We start from the raw sequence: 15,000 nt of genomic DNA, 5'->3' as shown, positions 1-15,000 counted from the left end.
TAATAATAATAATAAAACACTCACTTTGTGTATAATTTATCTGGTGAAAATATATCCATATAAAATTTATAAATTATTTTGAAATTGTTTAACAGAGTAGTTTTTCAATTTCACAATTTCAAAACAGGCCACACCCCCTTCATTACCATAGTTCCTGTTCTGACGGACTAACCACACAAACAAGGGTTTTACTCCGGTAAATTTGTGCTTTTCAAAAGCAAAAATACACAACACACACTATACACACACACACCATGCACACAACACACACCTCACATATAACATACACTATACACATACACCCAGTGTAAACATACACATAACATTACATATAACATACACTACAAACAGTACACAAACACACACACAGTGTACACATACACATTTTACAAAACATACACTACAAACAGTACACACACACCTCACATATAACATACACTATACCCATATTACACAAAACATACACTACAAACAGTACACACACACACACCTCACATATAACATACACTACTCACATACACAACACACATCTTACATATAACATACATACTCCATTTTTTTAAACAAGTTGTTAAATTGAGGAGTTGTTACTGTTACCACCCTGAACTCGGCTATTTCAACATGAAACATCAACAATTTCACGCTCCCAACTTTGTGGGAACAGTTTGGGGATGACCCCTTCCTGTTCCAACATGACTGCACACCAGTGACCAAAGCAAGGTCCATAAAGACATGGATGAGTGAGTTTGGTGTGGAGGAACTTGACTGGCCTGTACAGAGTTCTGACCTCAACCCCATAGAACACCTTTGGGATGAATTAGAGTGGAGACTGTGAGCCAGACCTTCTCGTCCAACATCAGTGCCTGACCTCACAAATACACTTGTAGAGGAATGGTCAAAAATTCCCATAAACACACTCCTAAACCTTGTGGAAAGCCTTCCCAGAAGAGTTGAAGCTGTTATAGCTGTAAAGGGTGGGACAACTCCATATTACATTCATGTGCACGTAAAGGCAGACGTCACAGTTTTGACCTCGCAGTCTCCGCTCTAATTCATCCCAAAGGTGTTCTATGTGGGTTGAGGTCAGGACTCCACACCAAACTCGCTCATCCACATGGTTTTTCACAAAAAACAGACTGTAAAAACCATTAAACTTTCATTCTGTCGGAGTTTGTTGACATGATGATACGAGTGTCTGTAGGATCAGATGTAAAGTAGTAAGGATTTAGGAGTAAAAGTGCTGGACAATCGTTTGTAGTGTCGCTTTCACGCAGCCTGTTATTAACTGGGCTTTATAACACACCGAGTGTAAACAGTCATTTGGTGTTTGAATACAGCGAGGTTTACGCTCTAACCTAACATTAAGAGCTGATGGTGTATAAGACGAGGCGGTGGGAAAACCTTTTCAGGTCATAGCTGTAGAGAGCGACAAGAGAGTTTTAATAAACCGCAGCAGATAGCTATGGTCTTGTATTATTTTTTTTTCTTTTAAATGTAAGTATGAAGTGATGAGATGAATAAAGACAGACAAGCTGGAAACAGTAATGCTAATGCTAAGTGTTAGCATATCATTCATATAACATTACAAAAGGTTAAGAAGCTGTTTGCAGCATAAGGAATAAAAAAAAAGGCTCCATGTCTTGCTTGTTTTGGTGATTATTTTCCTAAAACAGCACACCCTGTAGAGTTTTATTCAAGAACAATAACAGTACTTTTTATCCACTTAGAGTTACATGTAATGTGGAACATCCCACGATCATCACAGCGTCACAAAGCGTCGACACCCTGAAGAAACGTGGCTGTACAGAAAACGTCAGGGTTTTATTTTAAACGTGTCTAGTATTAAGATCAAGAACATTTTTGGCCATTGACACAACCCTGTAGATTTAACAGATCTGAGATTATGAAGAAAAAACGAATCAAAACCGTCTGACCAATCAGAATCCAGACTCGATCCAATATCAAGGAGGATATTTCTCCATCAGGTCTGCACTTATTCACTACTCGATATTACCCTATTCACTAACAACAGGAATAATTACTCAAAACAACTGATAAACAAAAAAAAACAGAATGTTAAAATATGACTGTTTGTTAATTATCGTCTGGAATATTGCTCGGTATCGTTATCAGGCGATATCACGGTGTCGCAATAACCATAAAAATACTAAACACAAACGATTCCGCAAAATAAATAAATAAATAAATTGGTGGGAAAATCGCAAGGAGGCTGTAGAGTGTTTAAAATATTTTTTAAAAACATTTTAATCTCCTTAACTTTCTAGGCTTTAAATCAAGATTATAAAAAGATTAATAAAATGATTAATTTAACGTACATTTCAATCCGCATACTAGCACACTGAGTAGCGCGAGGGTTGCTATAGTAACTTGTGTATTTTTGCCCTATTGTTTACTAGCAGTAGTAAAAAATCTAGCTGAAATTGTTTGTTTGTTTGTTTACAAGAAAGCGGCGTAAATAACGGCTCCGGTCCACGAAAAATACGTTTTTTTCCCCAGTCGCTTCCTCATCTCCCCTACCGAGTGAAAATAACGGTCTCCTAACTCGCGACAAGAATGATTTAAAAACCCTCGCGGCCATGTTTTAAAAAACGGGGAAGAAAGTAAACATAAACACAAACAAACAGCAAACATTTTGCGACAGTTGTGTTACTTAGCAACAACGTCCATTTTCAGCTCCCGCACGCCTCGCGCTCTTTTTTTCCTATCTAACTCCATTATCCCCTACTACTTTTTCCCTTTATATCCCGTCCCTGCTCCCCCTCCTCCTCCATCCGCCGTCTTTTTCTCCTCTAAACCATTAAACAAAAGTTTTTAAAACTTTACCATTTTAGCTTTCCAGGCGAACTTCATGGTGACGTTTTCTCACATCGTATGTTTGCAGCATCAGTGCGTCGCGACGCCGCTGAAAATCCGGTGGAAAGAAAAATATGATCGCTGAATCTCTCTCTCTCTCTCTCTCTCTCACTCTCACTCTCACTTACTCTCACACACACACACTCTGTCCCGTCCCAGCTCGCTCGCTCGCTCGCGCGCGCTCTCTCTCTCTCTCTCTCGTCCCGCTGCCCACTTCCTATTCATCCCATTGTACCAAAAACACGCCTGCAGTTCCTCACTCCGCCACTAGGGGAGCAACCAAATGCTAAACTTGCTAATCAAACACAATACGTGTCTCTACGTGAATATTTGACAAATTCTGCAAATAAAATACAACGCAGAATTATTATTATTTTTTAAATTTATTTATTCTTTTCTCCTTCCGACACCTCCACAGCCTCGAAACAGATTTAATTCTTCACTCTATCATTAAATATATATCTGTAGAAATATTTCTGATGTGTTTAGTGGGTCTTTGTGATAATTGTTGCTTGATTCTTGTTGTGCTGATGTTACTGAAGTGTTGAAGTTAGCGGTCGCGTCTCTCCAAGGGATGTTAGCTCCGAAAAAAATCCAAGCTAAAAACACTTCTTTTCGGTTTCCAGAAATATTTAATGTCATGTTAATGGTGAAGAAGTGGAGATGTTTATAGGTTTCAGAATGTGATGCAGCTGTCTGTCACAGTTTGGGGTTTTTACCCTGGTTTTTATTGACCTGTTGGTCTATTTTCATTTTCCTGTATTAAACGTGATGATGTTTATCTACCCTCTGAACGCGGTGTTGTCATTTCAAAATGTTTGAGCTACAAAATGGGTGGAAAAACCCGGATGTCTCTGTCAAACATCTAGCCAGCTTTCACATCGTTTCTACCTAAGGACAGCGATGCAGCGGCACTTTAGTCTCATCTGTCCTCTCTGCCCAAAACAAATCAGCATCCAAAGCTTCAACCTTCATGCTAATAGCACCATCAGGGTCGTTGCTCTTCTCAGGATAGCTAGTCAAATCTTTGCTAGTGAAATAGAGCTTATGACACTGGGTTCATGATATGTTTTTATTCGAAGAATCAAATCGAATCCATATTTAGCTCGGTGATCAAGCAGGTGATTGGGTAATCGAATTAAACTCCGCCCTCGTTGACGAAGAAGCACCTGTGACAGCAGAATTCGGACGTCTGAGGGGAATAATGTGTGTGTGTGTGTGTGTGTGTGCAGGGAGGGGTGTATTGTAAGATGACGTAAACATCAGACTTAAGAAACACAATGTAAGGAAGACTGACGCTAGACATGATTGTTTCAGCAGAGAAACTTACCAAGCTGGACGTGATGTGGCACACACACACACACACACACACACTTGAATGTGTGTCCATGTCTTGTTGTCTCTACCTTGCATAACCCACGTCATACCAGCCAAGTGTCGCATGCCCTGCGGATCTAACACACACATACGGCCATGACATCTGGGTATGGTGTGGTGTGTGTGTGTGTGTGTGTGTGTATGTGTATGTATGTGTGTGAGATCAACAAGGGGCAGTTTAGGGCAAAAAGGTCACGTTAGGTTTGGGGAGGCCTAGGGGGAAACCCATGCTCTAGTTCCCAGACCCTCAGAAGGAGAGCACACACACACACACAGAGCGCTGGGAAAGGTCAACACTCCTCAGACCCCCTCCAGAGACAGCTGCTCTCTCTCAGAGGGGAGTGATGTCATCATCACGTACGATAAACCAGGCCAGGAGAAATGTCAGGCAAAACGGCTACAACCACACACCACACACACACACCAGTTTTAATTACATCCTTTTATGTATAGCTATGTGCTAAAAACATCTATATTGCAAAACGTCGCATGAAATTGTGATGGTGGACATTCACAAATGTCCTCGCTACTCCACCATCCTGACTTCCACTCAGAAGGAGGTTGTGTAAGTAGGCAGCGTTTTCAGGGATCATGAGAAAGTCTCACTCAGAGAGATGGAAGCTGTATCTAGTCTCTAGTTATGGAGTGTGATTAGTTTATTTGATCACTAAAACAACTTCAGTTACTAACATTAGTCCAAAAAAAGAGACAAAACCGTGAAGACTGCAGTGTGAAGCTGAACCCCAAATTCACGAGTGTGTCGCTTTTAGGCTTTTATCTTGTGGGCGTGGCTGGTCCAGTGTTGTTTATGTCAGATATAAATAAAGAGGTGGTATGAATAAATAGAAAAAATAAATGAATAAATAAATTCACAAATAAAGAAATGGTATACAAAAAATATATATATTATATATATAAAGAGATGATTATAAAATAAATAAATACATTTTTAAAAATGATTTAAAAATCATAAATAAAGAGGTGGTACAAATAAATAATAAATAAATAAAGTTAAGCATTTATTAAAAATATGTATAAATAAAGTTAAACAATTATTGTAAAAATTATAAATAAAAAGTTGGTATAATTAAATAAAGTTAAACATTTATTTTTAAAAATTATAAGTAAAAAGGTGGTATAAATAAATAAAAATAAATAAAGCTAAAATTTAAATTTAAAAAGATGTATTAATTAAAGAGGTAGTTTAAATAAATAAATAAAGTTAAAAATGTATAAAAAATGTAATAAATAAAGAGGTGGTATGTGAAAAATCTTAGTTATATTGGACTTTTGTGAAATTTGTGAGCGAAGAACTGAAGAAACGTCGGACCGTGCGACCCGTTTGAGCGAATCGTTCGGATTTGTTGATCTGATTGTGTCATATTGCCCTGCGGTGGACTGGTGACCTGTCCAGGGTGTACCCCTGCCTTTCGCCCAGTGTGTGCTGGGATAGGCTCCAGCAGATCCCTGTGACCCTAATTAGGAATAAAGCAGGTATAGACAATGGATGGATGGATGGATGGATGGATTGCGTCATATCTAAATTGCATAGAGTTCAGAGGATCTCAGTGTAACGCTCGTCTTTGAAATCTTCAACAATCCATACAAGCTCCTAAAATATGGAACATCTACTTCTGCTACTACTGATAGTAATAATAATAATAATAATAATAATAACAATAATAACAACAACTGTTGTTTATGGCTCGTTCCTGGAGTTCATGGAACTTTCTGGAAAAGTGCTTATTGTGCTATCTGTGGGTGTATTCCTGTAGCCTGACCTCATCCTGACTGAGGCTCTCCGGTCGGTAATCTCACACATTCCAGCATATGATGAAAGTGTGCGCACACACACACACACACACTTTTTTGTGTGTGTATGAAAAATGGAAACCTGCCAAAAGTCACCACACTGTCAGATCATGTTTTCAGTCACTGTAAAGATATTCAGTCAGCACAAAAAGATCAAACACACACACACACAATGTCAAAAACAGAGCAGCGGGGACACACCGTCCCGTAGCCAGGCCGAGAGAGAGAGAGAGAGAGAGAGAGAGAGAGCGAGCCTGCTGCTGTTATTGCTCTTCACCAGAAGGAAACACACACATTCCAGGAAATCTGCCACTTCCTGCCTGCAGCCTCCTGACTCCGGCGAGTCGGAATCGGAGCAGCAGCTGTAATGTAACGGACGCTGACCACTGCAGGGACGTCAGGAACATGACAGAGCCACTAAGGAAAGGTTTTAATGTGACAACATTAAACAGAGTGAGGAAGACTCGACTCCAGACGAGGAAGTGTTTTCACATTCAGCCGCAGGTGACATGACCTCGGAAATGAACCTATGTCTCTTCATATAGAATGTGAATGTAGGTGAAAGCGCAGAGAGGATGGAGTCGGGGCCGAACGCTCACAAAGACGTGGTGCAACAACAACAACAACATGACGAGATGTACAAATAATGTACAAGTCATGTTGTGGTTTTACGCTGTGAAAAAGAAAGAAAAAGATCCTGTAAACTGAAACCACAGCGATGCAGTAAAGAGATGAACTCAGCACTCAGACTTGAGATCAACTCATGAGATGTTCTCAATCAGTGTGAAGAACTGAATGATGTTCAGGCTGTGAGTCTGATCTAAAACGAGTCTATTGGCCTGCAGTGTGTTTTAGTCGTGTGTTTTTCCCTCTGTTGGAGAACCTTACACAGAATTCTACTGGCTGAAGATCAAATCTGGTATAAATAAATAAACAACAAATAAATAAATAAATAAATAAATAAAGTGTTTTTTTAATTAATAAATAAAGTGTTGGTGTAAATAAACAAACAAGTAACTAAATAAATAAAGTAAAAAATGTAAGTAAAAAAGCAAGCAGATTTGCCTTTTTGTGTTATTAGATCATTATTCAAATAAACAAACAAAAAACATATTTGAAAAACACTCAATGTTACGGATTAGCTTTACTTTCCATCGTTACACCGGAGCGCTGCTGAACGCTGGATTCTGATTGGTCAGGAGATGTATTTGATGAATATTCTGCTGCTTTGAGCGTAATGCAGGTTTCTAACGGGTTATGGTTGCTATGGTAACAGCTCCTTCACACGGAGGACGATCCGCAGAAAGAGTTTGTTTTGTTTGTTGATGTTTCTTAAAATCAAACTTTACTCCAAGGAGAAATGCGTTTGTGTAGCAGTCATGGAAGGAGTCTCCAGTCTCAGAGGTGAAGCTGTGAAACTTCTCCGTCTTCAAAACTGACAGTGAGAGTAAAGACAACGAGGGAACGAGGGAATGTTTCCGGCTGATTTATTTTTCTGTCTTTCATATGCCATTTACAAAAATCTCTCATCTCCAGCAGCACACTGAAAGCAGCTGTGAACAGGTCAGACTGTGGTGGAAAGTAGAAATGAAAGTGTGCTGCGGTTTAGTGACGGAGGGGCGGCATGTTCCCTCTCTGAGTCTCGATAGGAAATTAAAAAAAAAAGTCTGATCAGACAGAGAGAGAGAGAGAGAGAGAGAGAGAGAGAGAGAGAGAAGAGAAGCGAAATGGAAACTCTGTTATTGTGAAATCGTGCAGTTAGAAAAGCCCGTGTAAGCATCAGCTGACTGCAGCTCATACACACACACACACACACACAGGCACGCACGCACGCACACACACACAGGCACGCACGCACACACACTTCCCATAAATGTCCATTCATCATATATATACAACTAGGCTCATATTGTGTGTGTGTGTCTGTGTGTGTGTGTGTGCGTGTGTGTGTGTGCGTGTGTGTGTGTGTGTGTGTGTCTGTGTGTGTGTGTGTGTGTGTGTGTGTGTGTGTGTGTGCGTGTCATGTCCACTAGAGGGCAGAACCGTACACGATCACCATCCAAAGTGAAAACGGAGCCAAAAAAAAGATGTGCAGCAGATTTTAAAGCTCAACTGGCAACAATTTCAGGTTTTAGACAAATATTTTTAGAAATGAAGAAATAAAAATCTGAATAAAATCTGAATAAAGTCTCTTGCTAGGGTTCTAAAGGGTTCTACAGACCCTTTGAGTTAGGGTTCTACACAGAACCTTAAAATAGGGGGTTAAATACAGCTTAGACCAAGGGTGTCCAATCTTATCGGCAGAGGGCCGGTGTGGGTGCAGGTTTTCATTCCAACCGAGCAGAAGCCACACCTGAGTCTATTGAAAGCCAAGACCAGTTGATTAAACTGGTGGAATCAGGTGTAGCTCCTGCTCAGTTGGAATGAAAACCTGCATCCACACCGGCCCTTTGCGGATAAGACTGGACACCCCTGGCTTAGACATTTCAAAGCACCAGTCAAACATCTGTCAAAAAAAATATTGCTTGATTTCTCTCTACAGGCAGGGGGCGTGGCCTAAAGTCAGAAGGCGGAGTTGTACTTTAGACGTGATTCTGATGATAAGAGTTCACGATCAAACTATGATGATTTTTTTGTTAATGTACAAAAGATGAATGATGGACAGATGAACTTGGAGTGAAAAGACAGACAGACAGGTAGAGAGATAGACAGACAGACTGGTTGATTGATTAGATAGATAGATAGATAGATAGATAGATAGATAGATAGATAGATAGATAGATAGATAGATAGATAGATAGATAGATAGACTATATTGCCAAAAGTATTCGCAGACCTGCCTTGACTCGCATATGAACTTAAGTGACATCCCATTCCTAATCCATAGGGTTCAATATGATGTCGGTCCACAAAGTTGGGAGCATGGAATTGTCCAAAATGTCTTGGTATGCTGAAGCATTCAGAGTTCCTTTCACTGGAACTAAGGGGCCAAGCCCAGCTCCTGAAAAACAACCCCACACCATAATCCCCCCTCCACCAAACTTTACACTTGGCACAATGCAGTCAGACAAGTACCGTTCTCCTGGCAACCGCCAAACCCAGACTCGTCCATCAGATTGCCAGATGGAGAAGCACGATTCGTCACTCCAGAGAACGCGTCTCCACTGCTCTAGAGTCCAGTGGCGGCGTGCTTTACACCACTGCATCCGACGCTTTGCATTGCACTTGGTGATGTATGGCTTGGATGCAGCTGCTCGGCCATGGAAACCCATTCCATGAAGCTCTCTGCGCACTGTTCTTGAGCTAATCTGAAGGCTACATGAAGTTTGGAGGTCTGTAGCGATGGACTCTGCAGAAAGTCGGCGACCTCTTCGCACTATGCGCCTCAGCATCCGCTGACCCCGCTCCGTCAGTTTACGTGGCCTACCACTTCGTGGCTGAGTTGCTGTCATTCCCAAACACTTCCACGTTCTTATAATACAGCTGACAGTTGACTGTGGAATATTTAGGAGCGAGGAAATTTCACGACTGGATTTGTTGCACAGGTGGCATCCTATCACAGTTCCACGCTGGAATTCACTGAGCTCCTGAGAGCGACCCATTCTTTCACAAATGTTTGTAAAAACAGTCTGCATGCCTAGGTGCTTGATTTTATACACCTGTCACCATGGAAGTGATTGGAACACCTGATTCTGATTATTTGGATGGGTGAGCGAATACTTTTGGCAATATAGTGTCGATAGATAGATAGATAGATAGATAGATAGATAGATAGATAGATAGATAGATAGATAGATAGATGAATCTGGACCTAACAGACAGACAGTCTGATGTCACTCCAGACTCAGTGTCAGACTCAGTTAGGGGGCGTGGCCTAACATTTGGAGAAGTGATTCTGATTGGACATGATTTATAAAATGAGACGAGTTTTGAGATGAGAGTGTGATGATGTACACATGCAGGTTGTACGATGCTACACTGGTGGCCATAGCTTTCCATTACTCTATTAGCCTGAAGGCTGAAGACAGCAGCAGCAGAACTTCCTGGATGTGGATTGTGTAAACTCCAGCTTCTGCTGATCTGTTCTTCTAGAACAATCTTTAAGAATCAGCAGAAAGTTTGATTCATCAAAATTCCTCCTTTATATGGAAAATGAAAGCCATGTTCCGAATCATTTCTTTAGAAACACATGACGAGGAAAAAGTTTGTGCACCCCTGATCATCACATGTCCCATGTCCTGTCAGTCATCTCATTCAAGATTTATTCTCCTCTCTTTACTCTTCTAATCAGCTCCACTCTTCTCTTCTGGAAGGTTCTCCACTAGATCTTCCACCAGATGATTCAGAGCATTCCCACAGGAGCATTAGTGAGATCAGACTCTCTGGATGGTTCAGGATGTTGAGGAGACTCCAGTTCCAGTTCATCCCAAAGGTGTTCAGTGAGGTTGAGTCCATGCAGAGCACTCCAGATCTTCCACTTTCTCCACACCATGTCTTCATGGAGCTCACAGGGGCTTTGGGGGTCATGTTGGAGCAGGGTTTGGGAATCTGAGGTCCAGTGAAGCTTCAGCACACAGAGATAATCTACAGAAGTGTGTGCTTCCAATGTTCTAGTAAGAGTTTAAATTAAGTGAATTTACACACACACACACACACACAGACTGACAGGATTGCAGGCAGAATGAGTGATGCTGATATAAGCATGTTTTAACAGTGTAATGAACATGTTTCTATGGACTCTGAAACTCTCATCTCTCACACACACACACACACAGAGCGGGAGTGTCTGAATGCTGATCAGACACTTTAATCTCTTATCTAGTGAACGCAGTTGACCCCTCACCATGTTAGCCGAGATTTTGCAAATCAGTGAGAAAAACCAGGGCACATGAGAGAGATCAGAGAGTGAGAGAGAGAGAGAGACAGAGAGAGAGAGAGAGAGAGAGAGAGAAGGTGAGAGAGAGAGAGAGAGAGAGAGAAGCAGACACACACACACACACACAGAGGTTAATGAATTTCTAGCCCTGTTGTATTTACAGTGTGTTGATGTAGTTATGCTGTAATTCACCATCAGACACGGTGTTTAAACCTGAAACTTGAGTTCAAAGTGACAATGTTCCTGATTCTTACTTCCTGTTTACCAAAAACTCATATTACATAACATACATTACATTTACACACTTTTAAATCCTTACACTTTCATTTAGACCTGCAAAATACTCAGGTCTAGAGTTGAATTGAACAAATTAGCTAGTTCGGTTAACTAGCTAGTTAGGTTTTGAGAATTAGCTCATTAAAACGGTTGGCTAGCTCCTTTTTGTAAATTTTATTATTAGCTAGCAACCTAAGTTTTGCAAATCAGCTAGTTAAATGATCTTAGCTAGTTACATTTTGCAAATCAGCTAGTTAAAGTTTTGCAAAAAGATAAGTGAACTAGATAAATGAGCTACCTGGGGTATTTCTTTCTGAGCTTACATTTTGCAAATCAGCTACGTTAATCAGCTAGCTAGTTACGTAAAAACAGGTAAATAAGTCTTATTTTACTAGCGGCAGGTTTTCATCAGTAACCAACACACGCTGTAAACACACGTTCAGCTACGGAGGGGGGGGACGGGGAAGCGCAACGAAGGCAATGGAAAGAAACCGAGTGTCGCAGAAAAGCTTCTCGATTTATTGAATTATTATTAAAAAGTGGAAATGAAACCGCGGCGCACGAAAAGCTGCAGCTCGACACTTCCTTACTGACGCTCACGCTAACAATGGAACCTTTATACACACTGCACTCAACCTCAAATCCTTAAACCCTTGCTGGACATAACAACACAGATCTGGCTATTAAAGCTGAAAAACATTAATAAATATAAAAATTTTAATGCAAGACAAAGTTCGAAACCAGTCTCAGATGTAAGAGATGAACGCGGGATACAAGACATAACAAGACAAGATACAAGACATTTCAGTCATAACATTATAACCAGTGAAAGGTGAAGTGAATAAGACTGAGTATCTCCTCATCATGGCACCTGTTAGTGGGTGGGATATATTAGACAGCAAGTCAACATTTTGTCCTCAAAGTTGATGTTAGAAGCAGGAAAAATGGACAAGCGTAAGGATTTGAGTGAGTTTGACCAAAAGGGACAAATTGTGATGGCTAGAACACTGGATCAGAGCATCTCCAAAACTGCAGCTCTTGTGGGGTGTTCCCGGTCTGCAGTGGTCAGTATCTATCAAAAGTGTCCTTAAAGCCCATGAAGGCCCCACCACACAACTTACAGGACTTAAAGGATCTGCTGCTAAGATCTTGGTGCTAGTGAAGCCTTGAAGGGTCAGTGGTGTTTTGGCAGCAAAAGGGGGACCAACACCACAATATTAGGCAGGTGGACATAATGTTATGCCTGATCGGTGTATATATACAGTATATATAGCTTAATGTGCAACTTATTTTAGCAAACAGGAAATGAACTATCACATGCACACAGTGTCTTACGGGTAATAGAATGATGGCATGGATTAATTAGATAGATAGATAGATAGATAGATAGATAGATAGATAGATAGATAGATAGATAGATAGATAGATAGATAGATAGATAGATGGGGAGGATGGACAGATAATTATTGGCGTAATAGAATCATGGCATGGATTTGAGCATTTCCTGATCTCCAGATCGCGCCTGGTTTCAAAACATATGAATGAATCACCAAAAACACTGAATGAAAAAGTGACTCAGAGCGAAAGGATAGAGAGAGAGAGAGAGAGAGAGAGAGAGAGAGAGAGAGAGAGAGAGAGAATATAAAATCAGTGAGAAAGAGAGTGTCACTTTCGGGAAAAACAAAACAAAACAAAACTTCTTGCTTCTTTTTGCGGAAAAACAGGAAGCGCTGCAGATGTGAAAACCGCTGCATCTGCAGATCCTAAACTGAGAGTAAATCAGAGCGCGAGCACACACTCACGGCGTGGGGCGGACGTCTGACCCGTCGCCCTGGCTGGACCGTGCCACGTCCCTCTGTATTAGAGTTCAGTGACCTCTAATAAAGGCTGCTAGCCTGCTGTGCTGGAGCTGAGATACAGGAAGGACGGACCGGTGTTTATTGCGGCTCGAGCCTTCGTTAAGGAACGGACTTTGGCCAGTCCGTGATATGAGGGAAAAAAAACAAGGTCATTAAGCGGCACGGAGGCGCAATCACGGTTTTATGATCCAGCAGCGTGACTCGGTTGTGAAGGAGGACGAAGGACAGGAGGTGGTGGAGGAGCGTGTGTGTGTGTGTGGGTGGGGGGTGATGAAGAGCTTGTCAGAGAACGAGCCGTGATTTAGCGATGGCGGAGAAACGAAGAGACAGGAAGGGCAGAGTGAGGATAAAGGAGAGTTATGAGGATGAGGTTAGAGCCCTGAGTCTTCCTCCCACTCGAGCTGATAATCAAGAGATGACAGAATCACACCGTGTGTGTGTGTGTGTGATAGTGCTCATACAGATTCAGATACAGGCAATTTCGTGTTAAACGGTGACTGAGGTGGAATATGTGTGTGTGTGTGTGTGTGTGTGTGTGTTGCGCGCGCGCGTTAGCTAGGTGGGGGTGAAGTTTTCTGTGAGGAGAATTGTGTTTATGTATCAGTTATGGAAGGAGTCTCCAGTGTCAGCAGTTTGTAGCTGTAACTTTAAGACTTATGACATCATAAGTCATGGTGTCAGGTGGAGGAGTTACACACACACACACACACACACTCATATGTTGTAGTCTTTTGTATAGTTTGTGTGTGTGTGTGTGCTCACTTTGCTGGAAGAACAATAGCTGGAAGGGGAGCAAAGTGTGAGGAAGAGCAGTAACCTCGAGTACCAGATAAGAGAGAAGGAGGGCTGGTTTCTCTCTCTCTCTCTCTCTCTCTCTCTCTCTCTCTCTCTCCCTCTAACCCTCCCCATCTCCCTCTACCCCCCCCTTCTCTGATCATTTTAAAGTGAATTCTCTTCGCTGTGTATCGACCGACCGACTTCAGTTTATCGCACACAGACTGTAGCTTCTTGTTGTTTGTTCTGGAAAGATCCAGAAATTATGGCTAGGCTTAGAACGATGAAAGAAAGAGACAAAACGAGCAGATGATGAAGTGAAAAAAAAAGAAGAAAAATGTGGAGCTAAATCAACTCGAGCACTTTCATAAGCTCCCTACACACACACACACACACACAGTCACGCAGTTTCTCCTGCTGCATCATCATATCCATCTCTCCCTAACAGAGGCGTCATGCTGCGGTGCAATAAGTGCTTTTCTGCTCTTTCTACAGTATTTTATCAGAGACCGCGATGCTGAATTAAACACCAGTCTCCGGTGTTATAAACCCTGCCTTGGTTATAATATGACATACCGAATACGTCATTCATGCTGTTAGAGTAAACAAATCAGTTATGACGTGGAGCGACACGATGAAGCAGCGTTACCGTGACAACCACCAGCCACTGATGCAGGAGACTCCTTCCATAACTTAACCCAACCTCCTCCTTCACCTATCATTAATAACACAATAATTATCCACCAATCAGCTACCAGGATAGAATTCAAATGCATCGTTCTCGAATCTGATTGGTCAGAAGGTGTGCAGGTTCTGGTGATGTTTTTATATTAACAACTCATTATATTAATACGTTATCGTTTCTATAGTAACAGAGAAGGTGTGGTGAGAGAGAGAGAGGGAGGGAGAGAAAGAGGGAGGGAGAGAGAGAGAGACAAACATAGAATGAGAGAGAGAGAAAGAGAGATGGGGGGATTCCTTGCTTTTATTGTATATTTTATCTCAAACATAGCAACATCTACACTATATACCCAAAAGAGCCTTAGCAATCCTCTTAAAGCAGCAATCACTAATCTTAAAACAGCTATCATTAAATATCTTTAAAAAAAGCGTTCAGCAAAACTGTTAAAGCAGCGACCACTAAATATCTTA

At 41.3% G+C, this 15,000-nt stretch overlaps 1 protein-coding gene across 2 annotated transcripts in view; it reads right to left on the bottom strand.

Annotated features, from left to right (window-relative positions):
- rgl1 (ral guanine nucleotide dissociation stimulator-like 1) overlaps window positions 1–15,000 on the bottom strand; it is a 32,596-nt gene that overhangs the window by 15,237 nt on the left and 2,359 nt on the right. The window contains exon 1 of one of the 2 annotated variants that reach the window (XM_058389808.1): window positions 2,845–3,023. The exons of the other annotated variant lie outside the window; for it this stretch is intronic. Coding sequence (XP_058245791.1) covers window positions 2,845–2,871 — 27 coding nt within the window. The 5' untranslated portion in view covers window positions 2,872–3,023. Of the gene's footprint in view, window positions 1–2,844; window positions 3,024–15,000 lie in introns of those variants that run through there. 2 annotated transcript variants of the gene reach the window in all.

The sequence above is a fragment of the Hemibagrus wyckioides genome, linkage group LG05 (genome assembly GCF_019097595.1).
Source record: "Hemibagrus wyckioides isolate EC202008001 linkage group LG05, SWU_Hwy_1.0, whole genome shotgun sequence".
NCBI classification, from domain to species: domain Eukaryota; kingdom Metazoa; phylum Chordata; class Actinopteri; order Siluriformes; family Bagridae; genus Hemibagrus; species Hemibagrus wyckioides.
Note: the sequence above shows the minus strand (reverse complement) of the source record. Positions and strands in the feature narration are given on the sequence as shown.